The sequence below is a fragment of the Typopeltis vanoorti genome, chromosome 5 (assembly GCF_054136105.1).
Source record: "Typopeltis vanoorti isolate ZY-2024b chromosome 5, IOZ_Tvanoo_1.0, whole genome shotgun sequence".
Classification (NCBI taxonomy): domain Eukaryota; kingdom Metazoa; phylum Arthropoda; class Arachnida; order Uropygi; family Thelyphonidae; genus Typopeltis; species Typopeltis vanoorti.
Window position 1 is genome coordinate 159,322,108 of NC_143553.1, and position 22,897 is coordinate 159,345,004.

The 22,897-nt window shown below is 37.4% G+C and overlaps 1 protein-coding gene across 1 annotated transcript in view; it reads right to left on the minus strand.

Moving 5' to 3' along the window:
* LOC150106997 (adenylate cyclase type 3-like) overlaps positions 1-22,897 on the minus strand; it is a 398,311-nt gene that overhangs the window by 70,561 nt on the left and 304,853 nt on the right. The window contains exon 19 of the mRNA XM_090392870.1: positions 7,437-7,560. Within this exon, the coding sequence (XP_090248996.1) occupies positions 7,437-7,560 (124 nt within the window). The remainder of the gene's footprint in view (positions 1-7,436; positions 7,561-22,897) is intronic.

A 22,897-nucleotide genomic window follows, 5' to 3' on the forward strand; every position in this document is an offset into this window, starting at 1 on the left:
ATGCTCTTTAAGCTTTATGGCAAGATATCATCATTGGAATGCAGGTAGCTATTCAATTGTTTGCAGATGATGCAAAGCTTGGAAGGGTTATTATTAACAGTGCCAATGTTGTAACCTTCAGGAGGATTTGATAAGCTGGACATGTGAGCAAATGATTTGGGAAAAGTTGCCATTTTAATGCAATTAAATGTAAGGTATTGAAATTTGGGATCCACAGAAGAGAGGTTACATACTCTATTTGTGGAACATTACTAGAGGAAGTGAAGAAGAAAAGAGAGCTCTTGGAGTGACAGTCAACAGAAAGTGAAGTTTAGAGAATATATTAAAAGTGGTGAAGGTAACCCAGAAGAATGCTACAATACTAAGAAGGGTATTGACCAGCAGAGAGAAAACAGTGATTATTCCATTGTACAAAGTCCTCATCAGACCGCATCTGCATTATCATAGTCAAAACTGATAACTAGGATTTGGAAGCAAAGAAGTTAACTTGGAAAGGGTACAAAGGCAGATAATAAAAATGATCTTAAGGATGATCCGTGTTGATTATTAAGATAGATCGAGAAAGGGTAACTGCAGAGTTTGGTTGATAGAAGATGGAGGGGTGACCTGATACAGATATTTAACCAGTTGAGATATTTAGAGGAATGCAGAGATTTTTCATACAGTAGAACAAAAGGAAGGAAAAATGACCAGGGGCTAATGCTAGAAATTGTGAAAGGAAGTGGGCAAAGTGGTGAGAAGTAGCAATGGGAAATGGATTTAAGGACTGGTATAATAGACTCTGATATAGTGAATCTCCCACAATGAATCTGGTACAGTGACATCATTCATTATTATTATAATTAAAAAGTTAAGTGTTTTCTGGCTTGTACAATAGAAACATAATTTTGTCTTCCTATTAGATCTTTCAATCTTGTGAATGTGACTTCATGGAGAGATTAAGAGCAGTTGATGATGGGGAGGAGAGACTGACTGTAAGTGAGCAAGAGGTGTTTGGGGAGTTGAGTAAACTAGATGTAAATAAGGCTGTGGGACTTGATAATATATCACTGCGTATTCTGAAGGAATGTGCCAGAGAGTTGACACCTGCCTTGACGTATTTTTTTAATACGAGTCTTGCACTTGGTCAAGTCCCTAAAGAGTGGAAGGAGGGCAAGATTGTGCCACTTCATAAAGGAGGTGATCGAACTCAAGCATCAAACTATAGGCCTATCTGTGTGTCAGGTGTTGTGGTTAAGTTGTTGGAGAAGCTAGTGAGAACTAGGATCCAGAGTTGGGTTGACAACAATGGTATAATCTTTGATGGACAGCATGGATTTGCTAAAGGGAGGTCGTGTTTTAGTAATCTACTTACTTATTACAATAAAGTGACTGCTTCCTTGGACAGAGGAGAAGGATACACAGTAATATACTTGGATTTTGCAAAAGCTTTTGATAGAGTACCTCATGATAAGTTGACAGTCAAACTAGAGCAGATGGGGTTGGATATTAGATTAGTTCATTGGATTGGAGACTGGCTATCTGATAGGTATCAACAAGTTGTGTATGGGGGTGCAATATCCAGGAAAAGGAAAGTCACCAGTGGAGTGCCTCAGGGATCTGTTTTAGGGCCATTACTATTTAACTTGTATATTAATGATATAGGCGAAGATTTGAATGGAGATATTCAGTTGTTTGCAGATGATGCAAAGTTGGGACGAACCATAAAGAGTAGTGAAGATGTTGTGGCCTTGCAAGAAGACTTGAATAAATTGAGAGATTGGGGAAGCAAATGGGGATGCGAGTTCAATGTTGCAAAATGTAAGGTTTTAAAATTTGGAAAACAAAGATGGGATGCAGAATTTATGCTTGGTGAGAATATATTGTTGGAAGTAGAGGAAATAAGAGATCTGGGAGTGATAGTGGATAAGGATCTAAAATTTAGGGGACACATCGCCAAAATTGTGAAGACAACACAAAGACTTCTGGGAATGATGAGGAGGACACTGACGTGTAGAAGTAGGGAGATTCTTGTTCCATTGTATAAGGCTTTGATTAGGCCACACATGGACTATTGTGCCCAGATTTGGTCACCTGGTTTTCAGAAGGATGAAGAGATGTTGGAAAGGGTCCAAAGGCGACTGACTAAGGTAGTTTCTGACCTCTGGAATGTTGAGTATGAGGAAAGATTGAAAAGATGTAATTTGCAGAGTCTGGTGGAGAGAAGGAAGAGGGGAGATATGATAGAGACCTACAAGTTGGTAAGGGGTTGTTATAGGATCAGTGGTGGAGAAGTTCTACAGAGAATAGTGGGAGATCAGGGGAGAACCAGAGGTCATACCTGGAAACTGTATAAAGAGGGTGTGAGTAGGGGAGTGAGAGGCAGGTTTTTTTCGTGCAGAGTTGTGAATGATTGGAATGCCTTGCCTGAGAGTGTGGTGTCTGCAAGGAGTTTGAATGTGTTTAAGACCCGGTATGATGAGATGTGTGTGAGATAAAAGGACCTCCTAGATGAGTCTTTGACTCCATGAGGTCTTGTTTAATAATAATAATAATAATAATATTAAGGAAGACAAAATTCATGCAAAAAATGCTACAAAGTGATGATCATAAAAATATTATTGTTTAAACTCTCAGCAAGATAAGGCAAATTTTGGTTAATGGTAGGTAATATTTTGTTAATTTTAAACTGAATTTCGTTTTGGGATAGTTTGAAATGATATAGTGTTTGGTTGAGAAATTGTTTGTTAGTTAAATTTGCTTATGTGTGTTCATAACAATCCAGGATAAAATGGCAGTAAGGTCACTGTGTCAGTCATGCATATGGTGAACTGTGTGAATGGTGTGGATTTTCCAGGATGATTCATTGTCCTGAGTGTAATATGCATGCATGAGAGAATGTGAAAGTTGTGTATGTGGAGAAGACAGGATACATGATTGAGCACAGACATAGGAAGTATGATATTCTAAAACATACAGAGATTCTAAATGACAGTAAGAACATGGAATGAGGGGCAGTAAGGGTAGAAAGCTGTGAATGAGTGGGAAATGACTTAAAGCAAATATGGTTGATAGCATGAGAGAGCACAACTGATGGCATAACAGTAAGCATGAATAACAGTGATGATAGTGATGCAAGACCTGACAGCTACATTGGTAAAGATGAGACAAGAGATCAGGTGTATATGAAACAAATTTAGAAGATTAGTAAGTATGAATGGATGACTGTGGAAGAATCAAATGAAAGATAGGTATGGGAAAGAGGTAATGAATGATTCAATTCATTACCTCTTTGAATCATTATAATTCATGAATAATATAATTCACGAATAATATAATTCCCAACTGTATGGGAATTATATTATTAGAGGAATGGTAAATAGGAGAGAACACAAGTTCGCTTTCCAGGATGGAGAATGAGTAGGAGAAATTGAAGCTTTCAATATGAAGAGTAGGTGAGCAATAAAGTTGGTGGTGTTTATGGAAACAAATGATAAAGGAGAAACCGAGAATGTATATCAAAAGGCTACTGAGGAGAGTAAAAGATGACAGTGGTAGGAAAAGTAATTAACATGCTGCCTAGATATGATAGTGACAAGTTGAGATGGCAAAGATTATGAATGATATGTTGGAAGGACTGTGCATAAAGAAAGACTATACAGTTTGTGGATGTGCAAGATGAATTTGAGAAATAGATGAAATGGTATAATAGTGCTGGGCTACATTTGAATGGATTTGGTGTATGTAAGCTGGAGGCTGTTACTATAGGAGAAGATTAATGATAAAGTTGACAAGAAATCTGAGGAGAAGGTGATAAAGAATAGCAAGAGAGTAATGTAAGAGAGCCTGAAATGTTTATGGAGTAGAGGTAAGTGGTGTGTGTGTGTGTGTGTGTGTGTGTGTGTGTGTGTGTGTGTGTGTGTGAGAGAGAGAGAGAGAGAGAGAGAGAGACAGTAACAAAAGGAATGCAAGATGGATAGGCAGACAGGAAGGGGGGGGGTAGTCAGGTTGGACTGAGAGATGTGGCATAAAGAAGGTAGATGATGGCAGCATTATTGGATATAAGTCTAATCTTTATCTGTACTTTCATTACTGTGGTTATTCAACAAATGCATTACACTCACTAACCACTCTCCATGCAAAGAACTTGTTCCACACTCCTTGCTCTCAACCTCCTTACATAGCTTCCAGGAATGGCATTTTGTTCTATCCATGTCTCCCACTATCCTATGAAAAATCTGCACATTTATCTGGTAACAATCCTTCACCAACTTATATCTCAATTATATTCTTTCCCCTTCTTCTATTCACAAGGGTGTGCAAATTGCATTAACTCAGTTATTATTTTATTCCTCATTCCACAGGCCAGATACTGACTTAGTGAACCTTTTCTGGTACTCTCTCTAAGATCCCCTTGAAAACTAGGTGACCACATCTGTGCATATTAGACCATATGCAGCCTGATCAAGTTCATAAACTTTGTTTCTGCATGTCAAGGTACTTCTCATCATTGCCATAATCCTGATGTTCTTACAATTTTAGCAATGTGAATCCTAAGCTTCTCGTCACTGTCTACCATCATCCCCATATCTCTTGTCTCTTCCGCCTCCTTCAGAATTTCTCCCTTCAGAAGATATCATAAATGATCAGATATAAGACCCTCAAACCTCATGGTGTCCTTCATTACTTATTGCATAAGGTCTTTGTCTCTTTGGAACTCAAGAAATTTATTCTCCTTATGATCAGATGTTATTTCTTCATTCTAATCCATAATGCCATTTTTTTTTATGTTGAGACCATACACAAGAGGTTTGTTAGTCAACCTATAGTACTTTAGTACTGTGTATGGAAATTAAAATCATCCTTGTCTTGTCCACTAAGCCAAGTTGCTATACATTTCTTTGTCTTCATCCTCCACATCCTAAAGCCTAAAGCAATATTCAGCTAAATATCTTATCCTATCAACCTCTGTCTCACACCATGCTGCATCAAAGCCAGTTCCACTATTTTACACATATCTCAACATTCTGCAGAAACAATTCACCTGCTATCATCAGTAGCACCCCCCATCCTCCCTTCTTGCCCTTCCTATCTTCACAAAGAGCATCATATCCTGTCATTTCTATTCCTGTGAGGATATCATTCTCATCAAAATGTGTTTCACTTATTCCACCTATTTCTGGACAAATAAACTCAATAAATGCAACAATTTCATCTCCTTTATTTCTGATACACCTGGCATTCATACATAATCATAACAGTTTATTCCTTTGTGTATAACTAGTCTTACATATGCCACTCTAATCAGCAACTACTCCACACCTGCTACTGCTTACTCATTCTTGCCCTTTGTACCATATATCTCCCCAGACCCAACTACTCCCTATGCATCCTAAGCTATCCCATTCCTATGGTGATCATCCTCATACATGCATTTATTACTACTTCCCAAATCTGCTCTCTCCTTACACCATGTCTCCTTGTCCAACTTGCATTCTTGTTCTTCCATTCTCATCTCACACACTGTGTTCATCCCCTTCACAAATCACTTTCAATGAGACTGAAGTTCTCATTTATTCTACTCTCACACTCCTCATTTATATTATTATTATTATTATTACATCCTCCATGGAGTCGACAGACTTATGGTGGGCGGTTCATTCAATTGACAACATATTTATCATATAAAATCTTAAAATCCTTAACACTCCTTGCATTAACAACACATTCTGGTAATGCATTCCATTCATTGACAATTCTCCATATAAAAAATATACTCCTCACACTCTTCTTCACCACACTTTACATTGCTCCTCTCCAGGAATGACTTCTGATTTTTCCCCTCTCATCTTCTACTCTTTTTATAATCCCCTCTGGATCAATCTGATAAAATCCTCTCACCAACTTAAATGTCTCGATCATATCACCTCTTTTCCTCCTATCCACCAAGCTCTGCAATCCACATTTCTTCAACCTCTCTCCATAGCCAGCATACCAAACTCCTGATATTATATTAGTCACTCATCTCTGGACCCTCTCCAATGTCTCCACATCACAATGAAAACCAGGTGAGCAGATCTGAGCACAATAGTCGAAGTGTGGTCTGACCAGTGCCTTATACAGTGGCACAACTACTTCCTTATCTTTGTATGTTAGAACACTTCTTTGACTTTATATGATATTACCTTCGACTTTTGCTGCTATCTTGTTCACATCATTTAGTACACTTCCTTCTAGCAAGTCTCTCCAGTTGTTTCACACCAAATTCAATTAAACATAATCCATCTCTTTTATAGAATTCCATTCATCCCTCAAATTCATTCTGTATATTACCAAACTGCATCTCTTTTTCTTCACACAGCTCAGCTAGCATATTGTTCATGATAGTTGCTCACTTTCTCAACTCGTCATTGTCATACCTGGGCAACATACCAATTACTCTTCCTATCACCCTGTTGTCTTTGTTGTCTCTTACTCTCTCCTTCCTCTTACTTCTCATATCTAGAGATCAATCACTCTGTTCATCTTTCCTCCTGGAAAACGGATCTTCTACATCCTCTCATCTACTCTCTACTATCTTTCATTTTATTTTATTGCACTCTTCCATTTGTATCCACTATATGTCTAATCTTGTTTTGCACATGCCTCATCTCATTTCTCATCTTAATCATTTCATCTTCAATTCTTGCATTCCAGCAATTGTGCTGTCTTTATATCAGTAACTGCACCAGCTGTTTTCTGGTGCATTTCTGGCTTTTTTTCATTTTTCATTTCTGTTTTTCTCCATCATCAGATTCACTTTCATCCCTACAATCATGCTGACTTTATTTCATCTCTGTACTCATATTCTCTTGCTCACCCTTGTGGCTGATATCATTCTCAGTTTTCTGCCTGTTGCTGCATTTTATCTAATTTTCTTCACTTCTCATTCTCGACTTTCATTTAAATCACAACAGGCAATTAAAATAACACTCTTTCTGCACATCCTGATCCTCTCGTTTCTCTTGTTCATTTCTCAGAATAAACATATTCACCAATCTAGTTGGAGATGGCTTTGTATAATTTTTCTGATGCAAATGAACTGAATAAAATCAAAATTGAGATGGCTCAATAAATTTGAAGAGTTTCCAAATATCAAATTTAAAAAAAAATCCATCTAGTTCAAGCTTATACATAACTTGCATATGGATATATAGACAAAACAAATCTAACAGACTTATGCAGTTTGAGAAACACGCCTAAAAACTGATCAAACACACATTGCTCTTCTGTTAATAAATAACATGAGTATACTTGGAAAATTATATTTGTAGAATCATACCTATATAAAATTTAATAGTTTTTATTATTTTTATCATTTACAAGAAACACATTACATAGTAATGTACTAGCCATTCCAGTTATGACTATAGCAATAAAGTTTTAAATTCTGCTGCTACTTTTAGGGGTGTACTTACCCATCCTGAGTACAAAATTGTTGAAGCTTTCCTTGTTGATATTACTTAAAGTGTCCTTCAATGCCAAAGCAAATTCAGTGAGCTGAGCCAAGTGAGCCCATTTTTCTTTCACAGGAGCATTAGGCTGTAGCAATAATGAAATGTTATTTCTTTCTTGGCTTTTTAAATCAAGAGAAAAATAATTATAACATTTGAATATGTAATTATAAGTTATTAATATTGACATTACAAGTTAGGTCAGATTGAATAATGAGCTGATTATTATATTAAAGGATTAGATTACTTAATTGAATTTAATGTGTTAATTGTATTATCCCATTGCTGAAATTAATTAAAATCTCAGTGTGTAAAAGGACAAGTCTGAATAATCATAAAAATCATAAAAAACACAATATTTATCGTTTTTCAGCATCTTCTCCAAAATGCAGTTATAACTATGGTAATAAAAATTTTAATTATTTTGTAGTTTCACTGATATTCTTCTATGGCAACATCCTTCATTATCACACTAATTTTTTTTATGAAACTCATGCCCATGAAAGGTTGTAAACCTATAGAACATTAGTACTGTGGGTGAGTTCTTTTTTTTTTCCATTTTTATCAATGTTTTGTAATTTTTTGGCTATTTATTAATCCTAGCCCAGAATCCTTGCTCTAGAGGCCAAACATGGAACATTTTCAAGCCACTTCGGGCCTTTAGAGGTGTTCTCACACTCATCTGCCTCTTAACTGAGCCAAAAACAGTTTTTGGCTCAGTTAAGCCAAAAACTATACAGTTAAGTTAATATCTCTGGACCCTTACATAATATTATATCACATTATAAAAGAGTATATTATAACATTATAAAAGCTAGTCATATGCAGACTTTTGTGAGGAAAGGATATATGTGGAATTATAAGGCTGGTGATTATGACAAGCTTAGGAGACAGCTTGGAGCTATAACATGGAATGAGAGCTGAGTGGTAAGGAAATAAATGCTGCATGTAAACTAACAAATAAATACATAACAGCATCAATGTGTGAATGTATTCCGTAGGCCAAAAGTCTGAATAAGGTGGGTATAAAATGGATGAATGTGAAGTTTAAACATGAAATCTGGAAAAACAAAGTACTTTGGAGGAAGTACAAGATCAATAATAGTAATCATCAGTCACATGAGAGTGTAGAGAACAAGCCATTGAGAGTGACTCAGTTATAAGGAAAACAAAAGTAGAATATGAGCAGAAATTGGCAAATCAGGCAAAGAAAAACCCTAGAGAATTTTTTTGGTATGTGGCAAGTAGAAAGGATTGTGATCATAGTAAGATGAAGTATTCAGTGAGGTATTCAGTGATCAATTTATAAGTCTGTTTCATCCTGATCAGGGTGGAATCATGAGGAACTTAAGTGTTGAGGACATGGGGGGGGGTGACTTAACTGTGAGTGAGCAGGAGGTATTTGAGGAAATAAATAAACTTGATGTTAATAAGGTGATAGGATTTGTTGACATATCACCATGCATCTTAAGGGAATGTTCCAGGGAATTGGTAGTAGCATTGGCATGCCTGTTTTATAAAAGTCTTACAACAGCACAGGTTTCAAGGGAGCGGAAGGAGGGTAAAATGGATTATTGTGCACAGATTTGGTCACCTGGTTTTCATGGTGATGAGGATATGTCAGAAAGGATCCAGAGAAGATTCACAAAGGTGGTAAATGGTCATTGAAACATGGAATATGAGGACAGATTGAGAGAATGTAAGTTGCAGAGCCTCATGAATAGGAAGGAGGAATATGATTGAGACATATAAGCTGGTCAGGGGTTATCGCGTCGACATGGAGAAGATTTTTCATAGAATGGGGGGAGGGGATAGGACAAGAGGTCATTGCTGGAAACTGTATAAGGAGGGTGTGAGCAGAGGAGTGAGGAGTAGGTTCTTTGCATGGAGAGTGGTTGGTGAGTGGAATGCATTGCCTGAGTTTAAATATTAAAATAATTTAATATTATTTTAATATTTACAATCGGAATGAATTCAATGTTAACGGCTAGTTGGATAAAGGGAATGGATCCACTATGATAATGTTGGATTTTTCTAAGGCATTTGATAGGATACCAAATGAAAGGCTGTTGCATAAACTGGAGAATATGGTATTGGAATAAAAAGTCTTGACTTGGATCAGAGGATGGTTGACAGACAGATATCCCAAAGTGGTGTTCAGTGGGTGTGAATCTGCCAGATTTAAAGTGATGGTGGTGTACCCCAGGGTTCATTCCTTGGGCGATTATTGTTCAATCTATACATAAATGATCTATACATCAGGTAGTATCTAACAGCAGATTTGCAATTGTTTTCGGATGATTCAAAGATAGGCAGGACAATCACGGATGCTACTGATATTCAGCACTTAGAAAACAATTTGAATAGGCTGGAGATTTGGGCAAATGAAAATGGCAATCAGTTTAATGTTAGTAAGTGTAAAATTATGCACTTTGGTGTGATGAGATTTCTAGCAGCACTACTATACCAGCAAGGTTATGCTACAAGAAACTAAGGAGGCAAGTGATTTAGCATATTGGTGGATAGGAATTTGAAGTTCAAAGGTCACATAGCAAAAATTGCAAATACAACTCAGAGAATTGCATGTTAAAGTGAACCTTGACATGTAAGAATAAGGAAGTCATCTTGCTTCTTTATAAGGCCTTGATAAGACCACACCTGGATTGTTGTGTGAAGGTTTAGTCTCTTGGGTTCCAAAGGGATAAAGAAACTGTGGAAAGAGTACAAAGAAGAGTCACAAAGATTATATCTGGATTATGAGGACAGATTATGAGTATGTGGATGATGGACTCTGGTTAACAGGAGAAAGCGGGGTGACATCATAGAGGTCTATAAACTTTTAAATGGGTGTTATAGGATCTCTATGTTCACTGGGCATCTGATGCCATTTGGTCACTCTGATGCTTGGTGATATGCCACACCAGGCTTCACCATGTAGTCCTATTGTTTGCTTTTCTGGTGGCCTCAAATCTCTGAAGATCAGTCACTCCACACACTCCATCCATCCATCTCATTGATGGTCTACCCTTCCTCTTTTTCCAGGAACTTTACCTTCTATTACTGTTCTGAGAAGTTACCCTTCTATCCTTTCTATGTGTCCAAAATATTTTAACTTTCTTCTGTCAATATCCTTAAGGAGCCTTAAAGTTCTACTGATCTTTTCTAACACCCATTCATTTGTACACCTTTCAGTATATGATATCTCAACAGCCTTCTGTAATGCCACATCTCAAAAGCAGATATCCGTTTCTTATCTGACTTCTTTAGGTTCCAAGTCTCACATCCATAAGTCGCTGTTTGAAAAACAAATGCATCCAAAATCTTAAAATTTGTTCCCATGGAGATAGATCCATCCTTCCAGATTTTAGACAGGTCTCTGACTGTTGTTTTTGCTATTCCTCACCATTTTCTGACATCTTCTGAACAGCAATTCTTCACATTAATAATGGATCCCAGGTACTCAAACTTGCTGACTTGCTCAAATCTTTCTCCATTAAAGTACACTTGTTTCTCAAGAGCTTCTCTGTTTGTATTTCCTTTGAGAACCATAATCTTTGTCTTGCTAGGATTGAGTCGAAGTTCTCTGTTATTACTGATCTTGTTAACTTTGTCAAGAATTAGTCCTAGTTCTTCCATGTCATTACAAAGGAGTACTGTATCATCAGTATACCTCAGATTACTGATCAATTTATATCCTATCAATTTACCTCCTATTAATTCCTGTCCAGAGCTTATCCAATGCTTCACACATGATGTCCTCCGCATATATACTAAACAAGTGAGGAGAAAGTAAACATCCTTGTCTAACTCCTTTTCCAACTTGAAGCCAGTCAGTCAATCCAACACCTGTTCTTACTGTGGCTTCTTGCTCCCTATACAAGTTGGCTATCAACCTGATAGTGTTTCCAGCTTCCAGAGATGACCTCTGGTTCTCCCCTGATCTCCCACTATTTGCTGTAAAACCTCTCCAACATTGATCCTATAGCAACCTCCTTACTAACTTGTAGGTCTCTATCACATTTCCCTATTCCTCCTCTTCACTAGACTATGTAAATTGCATCTTCTCAACCTTTCCTCATATTCGACATTCCTAAAGGTCAGAAACTACCTTAGTCAATCGCTTCTGGACCCTTTCCAACATCTCTTCATTCTTTTGAAAACAGGTGATCAAATCTGTGTGCAGTAGCCATGTGTGGTCTAATCAAAGCCATATACAACGGAACAAGACTCTCCTTACTTCTACAAGTCGGTGTCCTCTACAAAATTCTCAGAAGTCTTTGTGTTGTCTTCACAATTTTGGCGATGTGTCCCTTAAATTTCAGATCCTTATCCACTATCACTACAAGATCTCTTATTTTCTCCACCTCCAACAATATATCCTACCAAGCATAAATTCTACATCCCATCTTTGTTTACCAAATTTTAAAGCCTTACAATTCACAACATTGAACTCGTATCCCCATTTCCATGCCCATCACTTAATTTATTCAACTCTTCTTGTAAGTCCACAACATCTCTACTCCTCATAGTTCGTCCCAACTTTGCATCATCTGCGAACAACTGAATATCTCCATCCAAATCTTTGCCAACATCATTAACATACAAGTTAAATAGTAATAACACTAAAATCCCTGAGGTACACCACTAGTGACTTTCTCTTCCTGGATATTGCTACACCATACACAACTTGCTGATGCTTAGCCAGTCTCCAATCCAGTGCAATCTAATATCCAACCCTATCCACTCTAATTTGACTATCAACTTATCATGTGGTAATCTATCTAAAGCTTTTGCAAAATCTAAGTATACCACTCTTTTCCCCTCTCCTCAATCCAAGGAAGCCATCACCTTATTGTAATAAGTAAGTAGATTTCTGAAACATGATCTCCCTTTAGCAAATCCATGCTGTCCATCAAAGATAATACCATTTTTGTCAACCCAGTTCTGGATCCCAGTTCTCAACAGCTTCTCCAGCAAACTTAACCACAATACCTGACACACGCAGATAGGTCTATAATCCTATAATTTGATGTTTGAATTCTATCATCTCCCTTATGAAGCGGCACAATCTTGCCTCCTTCCACTCCTTTGGAACTCGACCCAGTGCAAGAGTTATATTAAAAATATATGTCAAGGCAGATGTCAACTCCCTGGCACATTCTTTCAGAACACATGGTGATGTATTATCAAGTCCCACAGCCTTATTATCATCAAGTTTGCTTAACTCCTCATACACCTATTGCTCACTTACAATCAGTCTTTCCTTCCCATTATCAACTGCTCTCAATCTCTCCATGACGTCACATTCACAAGAATGAAAAAACTTTATGAACTGCTCATCAAGTATCTCTACTATATCTTCCACAGCAGTTGTCCTTATACCATTTTCTCCAATCACTGTCATCCTGCCATAATCTTTTCTTTTTTTTTTTTTTTTTGTACTGGCTACATATCAAAAGAACTTCCTAGGATTTTTTTTTTACTTCAATCTGCCTGGTATTTGTAATCCTCATGGAATTGGTTATTACTACTTCTCTTATGCTGCCTCCATAATGCCCTCTTTCTCTGTATTGCATGTTTAATCTCTTCCATTTCATCTATTTTACACCTGCCTTGTTTAACCTTCTGACCCTTGATTTGATATAATTTGGTTTTTCTAAAGTGTGAAATAACACAATTATATTTAGGAGACCTCTTCTATAATCAGTATTGATGCTGTATAGCAGGAAACTAGGTTCCAATTCCATTTAGGATATGAAGTACCTAGATAAGGGCTTTCAATGAAAGCACCATAGCCATTGTAACAGGAGAAATGTTTTCCCCCTTGTCTAAAACAGAGATCCCAATCTTCCATATGAAAAACCAGAGAACATATATTATCATCTAACAGACTGTGAAGACATCATCTGGAACTCTATTTCTTCACATTTATTAGTATAGAACTTTTCCTTGTCCAGCTTGATGGCTCTTCCGACTTCTCTATGTAATCTCTTGTATTCTTCAGTCCCTGTGTCTCGGTTCATCAAGAATTTGGGAGGAAATAAATGCAGTAGATATCTCAATAACCGACCTTGTTGCTCCAGGAACGGGAAATGAATACCAGAAGACGAGTAGTGTGATAGGAGAGAATGAAGAAAAAAAAGGTGTGAGTGACTGTGAAAGTTTAGGAGAAGGTTTTGTTTGTGAGAGTGAATTTCGATTAAGAGTGACTGACCTGCAGAGGGAGATAGAGGAGCTGAAAGAGGAGGTGGACTGTCTTGGGAAAAGTATGAAAGATGAGAATACGAGAATGGAAGAGATAAATGCAAGGCAAATCCGAGTAGGGGAGAGAGAGTTTTGGGAATGATAGGAGAGGAGAGAATGGAATTGGATGTGCAAATGGAGAGAATGTATGGGAGTACTACAAGAAGAGAGAATGGAAACAGTAGGAGAGAGAGAGGTATGGGAGTGTTACAAGAGGAGAGAAATGGAAACAGTAAGAGAGAGGTATGGGAGTGCTAGAAGAGGAGAGAATGGAAACAGTAGAAGAGAGGGAATGAGAGAGAGGTATGGGAATGCTAGAAGAGGAGAGAATGGAAACAGTAGAAGAGAGGGAATGAGAGACAGAGGTATGGGAATGCGAATGCTAGAAGAGGAGAGAATGGAAACAGTAGGAGAGACAGAATGAGAGAGAGGTATGGGAGTGCTAGAAGAGGAGAGAATGGAAACAGTAGAAGAGACAGAATGAGAGAGAGAGGTTTGGAAATGAAAGAAGAGGAGAAAATGGAAACAATAGGAGAGAGAGAATGGTAAGAGGTATAATGTATGGGGACTCAATGATCCTTGCTATTCAAGATAGGATGCGTGAGGAGTGTTTGCCAGGAGGAACGATAGAAAGTGTGGCTTTGGCAGTTAAGAGAGGTGAAAGGGTGGATGACATGATTGTGATGGTGGGAACAAATGACTTGAGTGGTGGTGTAAATAGGGCAGCAAGAGATATGAGATTCTTGCTTGAGGTGGTACGAAAGAAGACACAGAGAGGAAAGATAGTGTGTGTTGCCTAGGAAGAATAATGATGAGCTGAGCATAAGAGCAGTAATATTGAATGACATAATAGCTAGAATATGTGACAAGAGAGGACTGGAATATGTGGATGCTTGGAGTGCGTTTCAGGATAGAGAGGAATTGTATGCGAGAAACCACTTATATTTGAATGAGGAAGGACGTAGGCATCTGGAGAGATTGCTGTTCTGAACAAGTCAGTGTGTCCTGTGGAGGATGGTAGCAGGGGTGGCCTCTTGTGGGAATGGGTACTTGGGAGAAGGGGGACGACATCAGCTAACATTGAGCCCAGTGGAGTCTAGAGGGTATAATGCTGGGTATAGAAACAATGGCATTTATATGCTTTATACTAATGCCAGGAGTATCAGGAATAAGGGAGAGGAATTGGTGGCACAGATAGCATCAGCCTGGCCAAAAATTATTGGGATCACTGAGACGTGGTTGACAGAAGAGGATATAATAACAGGAATAGAAGTCGCTAGGTACAGCATTTTTCTGCAGGATAGGAAGGAAAATGCAGTGGTGGAGTACTGCTTATGATAAGTGATGACTTATGTCCTCTAAGAGTGGAGATTTTGGAAGGCAGTGGCACTAATGATTTTGAAAGCGTAGTGTGAGGTAGAGATGGGCAAGACAGGATATTTAGTGTGGTGTTGCTACAGATCCAGGAGCAGAGGGTGGGGATCAGGAAATGTTTAGACAGTTGAGTTTGGCAAGTGCAAGAAGAATAATTGTTATGGGAGATCTTAACTACAGTAGTATAAATTGGGGAGAGGAAGATGCATGTAGTAATAAGGGAATGGAATTTCTAGAATTCTTGAGGGACACGTCTTGCCAACATGTAATAGAGAGAACAAGAGGTACAAGAGTTTTGGATTTGGTTATAGCCTCAGAAGAGTTGATAATAATTGAGATGACATCTCTACCACCAGTTGGAGAGAGTGACCATATGGTTTTGACTTGGAAAATGAATAGACATGCAGGAGTATCAAAGAGACAGGAACGTATATAGAATGAAAAGGCAGATGATTTTAATAGTCCAAGAAGTCAACTTGGGGAAGTTTCATGGAGGGAGGAATTGGAAGGCCGGGATATCATTAGTGCGTGAGAAATTATGAAAGAATATTTGATAGCAGCAATGGTAAGTTGTATACCACGAGTGAACAAAAGGACACAATTTGGAGTAAACTGGATGACAAACAATATTAAACAGGTATTGCATGCGAAAAAGAGGCTATGGAAGTGATATAAGGAGACAGGTGAACAGAAGATGCACGAAGAGTATAAGACACAGGCCAGAAGAGTGAGTAGTATGGTAAGGAAGACGAAACTGGAATATGAGAGGAGATTAGCCCTAAGATCCAAAGAAAATCCTAGGGAATTTTTTAGATATGTGGCCAGTAGGAGGAGAAATGACTGTGGAAAAATGATATTGTGGGATAAAAATGGGAATAGAGTGACTGATGCAGAGGACATAGTAGAATTGTTCAATGACCACTTTATTGGAGTATTTCATCCTGAAGGAGTCAGTTTTAATGCTAGAGGGATAGGGCAGGTTCAAGGTTTAGAGGCACAGGAGGAAAGTGTGTTTCAAATACTGAGTACTCTGGATGTCAGTAAAGCTATGGGACTGGATGGTATTTCACCACGAGTTTTGAGAGAATGTGCTAGGGAACTGGCAGTGCCTTTGACCTGGCTTTTCAATGAAAGTCTGGCTGCAGGAAAGGTGCCCATGGAATGGAAGGAAAGTAAGATAGTGCCATTGCATAAAGGCGGGAGTAGACTGGAAGTGTCTAATTATAGGCCAGTTTGTCTGTCATCAGTAGTTAGTAAGATCTTTGAGAAAGTAGTGAAGGACCGTATACAGTATTGGGCAGATGAGGTAATGTTATCTGTGAGAGTCAACATGGATTTGTGAAGGGGCGCTCTTGTTTTAGCAATATGCTAGCCTTTTATGATAAAGTTACAAGAGCTTTAGATGAGGGAAAGGTATATACTGCCATTTTCTTAGACTTAGCGAAGGCATTTGACAAGGTGCGACATTATAAGCTGATATTTATGTTCCAGCACATGGGTCTGGATGTCAGATTGGTCAAATGGATTCAAGATTGGCAGTCCGATAGGTATCAGAAAGTTGTGTATGGTGGGACAGTTTCAAGGAAGCAGAGGGTTACAAGTGGGGTCCCACAGGGCTCAGCATTGGGACCTATATTGTTTAACCTTTATATGAATGATGCTGTCAGTGGATTTCAAGGGAATATTCAGTTGTTTGTGAATGATGTGAAGCTGGAAAGGATTATTAGTAATAGTGCAGATGCGCAACCCTGCAAGAGGATTCGAATAAGCTAGATAGATGGGCAGATGAATGGGGGTTTCGGTTTAATGCTGCAAAATGTAATGTCTTAAGGTTTGGGAAACATCGATGGGACACTGCATACTCTATGGGAGGAGTTATACTGGAGGAAGTAGGGGAGACAAGAGATCTGGAGTTGATGATTGATAGAAACCTATCAATCATCAACTTTAGGGGACATATTGCAAAGGTGGTGAAGGTAACACTTAGGATTGCTGCAATAACGAGAAGAACGCTGACCAGCAGAGATAAAATGCTTATCATTCAGTTGTATAAGACCCTGATCAGCCCACACTTGGACTATTGTTCTCAGATTTGGTCCCCATGATTTGAAGGGGATAAATTAACTGTGGAAAGTACAAAGGCGGATGACAAAGATGGCTTCAGGACTGTACAATGATAGTTGTGAGAATCGGCTGAGGGAATGTGGACTGCAGAGCTTGGTGGATGGAAGAAGGAGAGGTGTTATGATTGAGACTTTTAAACTGTTGAGAGGTGGTTACAAGGTTAACACTGGGGACTTCTTTTGCTTGGTTGAAGAGCGGGAAGGAGTGATGACAAGAGGCCATCCCTGGAAGTTACGAAAGGAAACTGTGAGCAAGAGAGTGAGTAGTGGTTTCTTTGCATGGAGGGTGATTGAACCATGGAATGCATTGCCTTATGGAGTGGTGAGAGTGAGAGCGGTCAGTGAGTTTAAGGAGTGGTATGATAGACACTGTGTTTCTTAGGAAGGACCTCCCACGATGAGTCTTTTGACTCCATGGAGGCCTGAATAATAATAATAATAATAATAAAAAGAAAACATAAGGTTACACAGAAACCACACTACATAATATTTATTTTATTTATTTATTTTTATAAACATTTATTATTATTTATAGTGGAATTATTTATAATTATATAATTTATATTAATTTATATTGAATTTTTTATTTAAGTAATTTAATTATATTTAATTCAATTAAATATTTAATATATAATATATTTTATGCAAATATAATATATATACATATTTAATATATATAAAAATTAAATATTTTACATTTAATTTTATCTATATTTATTAATTTATAATTATATAGTGGGGGAGACCGCACTCCTACCAGGCACATCCCCTGGGTGGAGGATGAGGGAAATCCAAATGGGTTGCTCTGAATAAAGAATAAAGAGCTGCAGACCAAAGGATGTAGCAGAGCAAGGAAAGTTGGCTACATTGTTATGCCAGTAACTTTCATGAGCAGGAGAAGGTCTACAAACCAAGATAGTGCTATTGCGTACAGGACAGCTGACATGCCTACTCGAAGACGACATAGAGTAGGTGAGAAATCAGCAATGTGGTCAGCCAAGGACGTGAAATATGTAGCCACTCTCAACATAAGATCACTATACCGACCTGAAAATTGCAATTAGTCCAGGAAAATTTAAAAGATTGAAATGGAGTATTTTAGGTTTATCAGAGACACATTGGTGTGGAGATGGATTCATGGATTTACCAGAAGGGAGACTATAATTCTCAGGAAGAAAAGATAACATACACAGAGGAGGAGTTGCATTATTAATCGAAAAGAAACTTACACACTCAGTAATTGAAAAGCAAAAGAAAAAGGTCAAATAATTAAAATAATCCAAATATATGCACCAGACAGTAACCATTCAGAGGAAGAAATATAAAATTTTCTATGAAGAACTACAACAGGAAATAGATAATCCCAAAAATAGAGAACTCATGATAGTGATGAGACATTTTAATGCTAAAATAGAACAGCTCACAGCAGACAAAAAAGATGTGATGGGGAAATTTGGATACGGAGAGCTTAACGACAGAGGAGAACAATTACTCCACTTGCGTAAAGCAAACGATCTAATGATTACAAACACACTGTTCTATCAATGCCCTAATAATAAATATACATGGATATCCCCAGATGGTAATATAAAGAACTGCATAGACTATATCATCATAAACAAACAATGGAAAAGATCAGTAAATAATGTACGAACATTAAGAAGTTTTGATTTCGACACTGACGACAAAATATTAACTGCCAAAGTGAAGATAAAATTCAATAGGAAAAACAATATCAGAAAAGAAGAAAACATCAACCTATCAAAACTAAAAGATAGCTCAAGCAGAAGTCGATTTTTAGAACAGACGTGCTTGAAATTAAAATTCTCCATCTTCCAGAACAGTGGAAAATACTGGGAAGAAGGAAAAGAAACAGTTTTATCAATTGCAAAAGACACTCTAGGTACCAAACCCAAAATAAACAAACAGTGGATAACCCAAGAAATCGTAGCTACAACAGAAGAGAAAAGAGAGAAGCCATGATACTTGTAAACCAACAAAACAATGAAGAGAATAGGGAAAAATACAGAGCACTAAAAAATAAAGTTGATAACCTATGCAAAAAAGTCAAAGAAAAATGGTTAGAAGAAAAAACTAAAAAATGCCAAGAAGCCTACCAACAAAAAAACCTAAAAGTCTTCCATATACTGTAAGAGAAATTACAAAGGAATTCTTAGTAAAAGCAGTAACAATGATAAACAACAACAAGATGACTAAAACCGGGAATATTGAAGATATAAGAAAAATCTGGTCAAAGCATTTTAAGATTATCTTCCACTAAGGAAACAAAACTACAATGCCAACAATAGAAGAAAATAATGACCACCCAAAAAGTTTACAAGAAGAAGTTAGATATGCAATAAAACAGATGAAAAACAATAAAGCACCAGGCACTGATACTATCCCTACTGAACTGTGGTCATATGGAGACAGCACATCAATAGAATATTTAACAACCCTATTCATTAAAATACTACAAACAGGTGAGATCCCAGATGACTGGAGAACTGGAAAGATCATCCCAATATACAAGAAAGGAGACAAAAGAGACTGCAGAAATTAAAACCAATCAATTTACTCTCCCACACCTATAAAATATTCATAAGAATTATACAAAATATATTAAAAAAACACCTATGAAGAAATGATAGGCATAGAACAAGCTGGTTTCCGAGGAAACTATTCAACAATAGACCAAATTTTCACATTGCACCAACTAGCAGAGTTCAGCTGGGAAGACCATAAAGAACTATATTGTTGTTTTGTGGACTTTAAAGAAGCTTTGGATAGCATCAACAGAGAAATCCTTCTTAAAATTCTACTAGAAAAAGCAATAGACAAATATATAATACCGTTTCTGATAAAATATTACTCTAAGACAAATGCAATAATTAAAAAGGACACACTCACAACAGAACCCATAGAGATCCAAAAAGGAGTAATGCAAGGATGCCTATTATCCCCATGCCTATTCAACATATATCTAGAAGAAGTTGTAAAGAAGGCAATAGACAATGAGCCTGGAATCAACATCAATGGTTTCAACATAAATAATATCAAATATGCAGATGATCTCGTCCTTATTGCAAGAACCCCAAATGAACTACAAAAGTTGATAAACAAGCTAAATGAAACCTGTAAAACATATGACATAACAATAAATATACAAAAGACAAAAGTGATGAAAATAGGGAGGAACGGAACTACCATCTCAGCCACCCTAAATGGAGAACAAATAGAACAAGTAGACAACTTCATATATCTTGGATCAAAACTAACAGAAACAATAGATGAACTCAAAACAATCAAACACAGAATAGCTATAGGATGGACCCCCATGGGATACTGAAGATCTGGAAAACAAACAAGATATCTAAGCAAGCCAAAATCAAATTATATGAAGCAATAATTATACCAACAGTCATCTATGGAGCAGAAGCGTGGACAGTTAAGAAAAGAGAGGAGAAAAAACGGCTGGCATTTGAAATGAAATGCTTAAGAAAAATAAATAGAACAAGTTGGATAGAAAAGAAAACAAATATCAGTCAGACAAGAATTATTGTATAAAAGAAAATAATAGAAAAAATTAGAAAACAACAACTGAGATGGTTTGGCCACACTGTATGCAGACAGACTTCCTAACGTCCTAATCAAGACGGAAGACCAAGAATTACCTGGCTGAAATTAATAAAGGATATCTCGGGATGCAGAACATATAAGGAACTTTTTCGAACAGTAAGGAATAGAGAAGACTGGAAGATCCTGCTCAAGAGAAGTCTCAAACCGTCTTAGACGGAAGAGAAGAAGAGAGAATTACATAGTGGAATTATTTAACAAACATGATATCACATTCTTGTGAATGTGACATCATGGAGAGTTTGGGAGCTGTTGATGATGAATGTAAGCGAGCAAGAGGTATATGAGTAATTGAGAAAACGTGATGTTAACTGAGTTGTGGGACTTGATAATATATCACCACATATTTTGAAAGAATGTGCCAGGGAGTTGGCATCTGCCTTGCCATATTTCTTTAATGAGGCTTGCACAGGTCGAGTTCAGAAGGAGTGGAAGGAAGGCAAGATTTTGCAGCTTCAAAGGGAGGTGAGAACTCAGCCATCAAATCATGGGCCTATTGTGTCAGTTGTTATGGTTAAAGTGTTGGAGAGGCTGATGAGAACCAGGATCCAGAACTGGATTGACAAAAGTGGCATTATCTTTGATGCACAGCATGGATTTGGTAAAGGGAGGTCATCTTTAAGTAATTTACTTACTTATTACAATAAGGTGACGGCTTCATTGGACAAAAGAGATGGATACACATTAGTGTACTTAGATTTTGCAAAGGCTTTTGATAGATTACCAAATGATAAGTTGATAGTGCAGATAAATTGGATATTAGACTAGTGCATTAGATTGGAGATTTGCTATCTGACAGGAATCAGCATGTTGTGTATGGGGGAGCAATATCCAGGAAGAGGAAAGTCACTTAGTGGTGTGCCTCAGGATTTTTTTTTTTTTTTTTTGGTCATTGCTGTTTAAACTGTACGAGGGTGGTCTGAAAAGTTCTAGGCCTCGACCATAGATGGCAACACTATCGGCAAGATTTTTTTTTCAAAGTTGGTACATCTGTCATAAGCATCCATATGATGTTGCAAGTCATTCTATCAAGTAGTTTTTGTTTTATAGAACTGTCTGAAGCAAAAGTGTTGCCTGCATCCCTTGAAATGGAAAAAATTGAGTATTGTGTGGTTATAAAATTCTTTGTAAAAGAAGGTTTAATGCCAAATAAATTCATTCGAAGTTCATAAAAGTTTATGGACACTCTTCTCCTTCATTTTCAACAATTAATAAATGGGCTGCCAAGTTTAAATGTGGCCATACCAGCCTTGAAGATGATCCACGTGAAGGATGTCCAAAAAGTGCAACAACACTAAAAATAATTGATCAAGTGTACGATATGGTATTGGTTACCAGCGAGTCAAAGTGCGTGAAATTGTTGAGACTATAGGAATTGAAAAGAACATGTAGGATATATTTTGCATGAAGATTTGCAAATGAAAAAGTTTTACGCAAGATGGGTGCCGCGCTTGCTCACAGCAGATCAAAAAATGCACTCGCAATGAAAATCTCTGAACACTGCTTGGAGGGTTTTAACAAATTGATTTTGTGTGTTGATTTTTTACTATGGATGAGACTTGGAATCACCATTACACACCAGAACCCAAACAGTAGTCAGAACAGTGGACAGAAGCCGGTTGTTCAGCATCAAAGAAGACAAAGTCAGTTTCATCAGCAGAAAAGGTCATGGCATCAGTGTTTTGGGATGCTAAAGGAATTTTGTTTATTAATTATCTTGAAGAGGGTAAAACAATAACTGGAGAATATTATTCCAATCTTTTAACCAGACTAGATGAAAAAATTCGTGAGAAAAGACACGATTTGCAGAAGAAAAAAATCATCTTTCATCAGGACAATGCACCTGCCCATAATAGTTTTGGCAATAAGAAAATTAAGGGATCCACACTATGAATTGTTGGAACATCCACCCTAATCTCCAGATTTGACTCGCTCTGACTTCTATCTCTTTCCAAAACTAAAACTCTTCCTCGCTGGTCAGCGTTTTGCTTTGAATCAAGAGGTGAGTGCAGCTGTAGAAGGGTATTTTGCAGATCTTACTGAGAACAA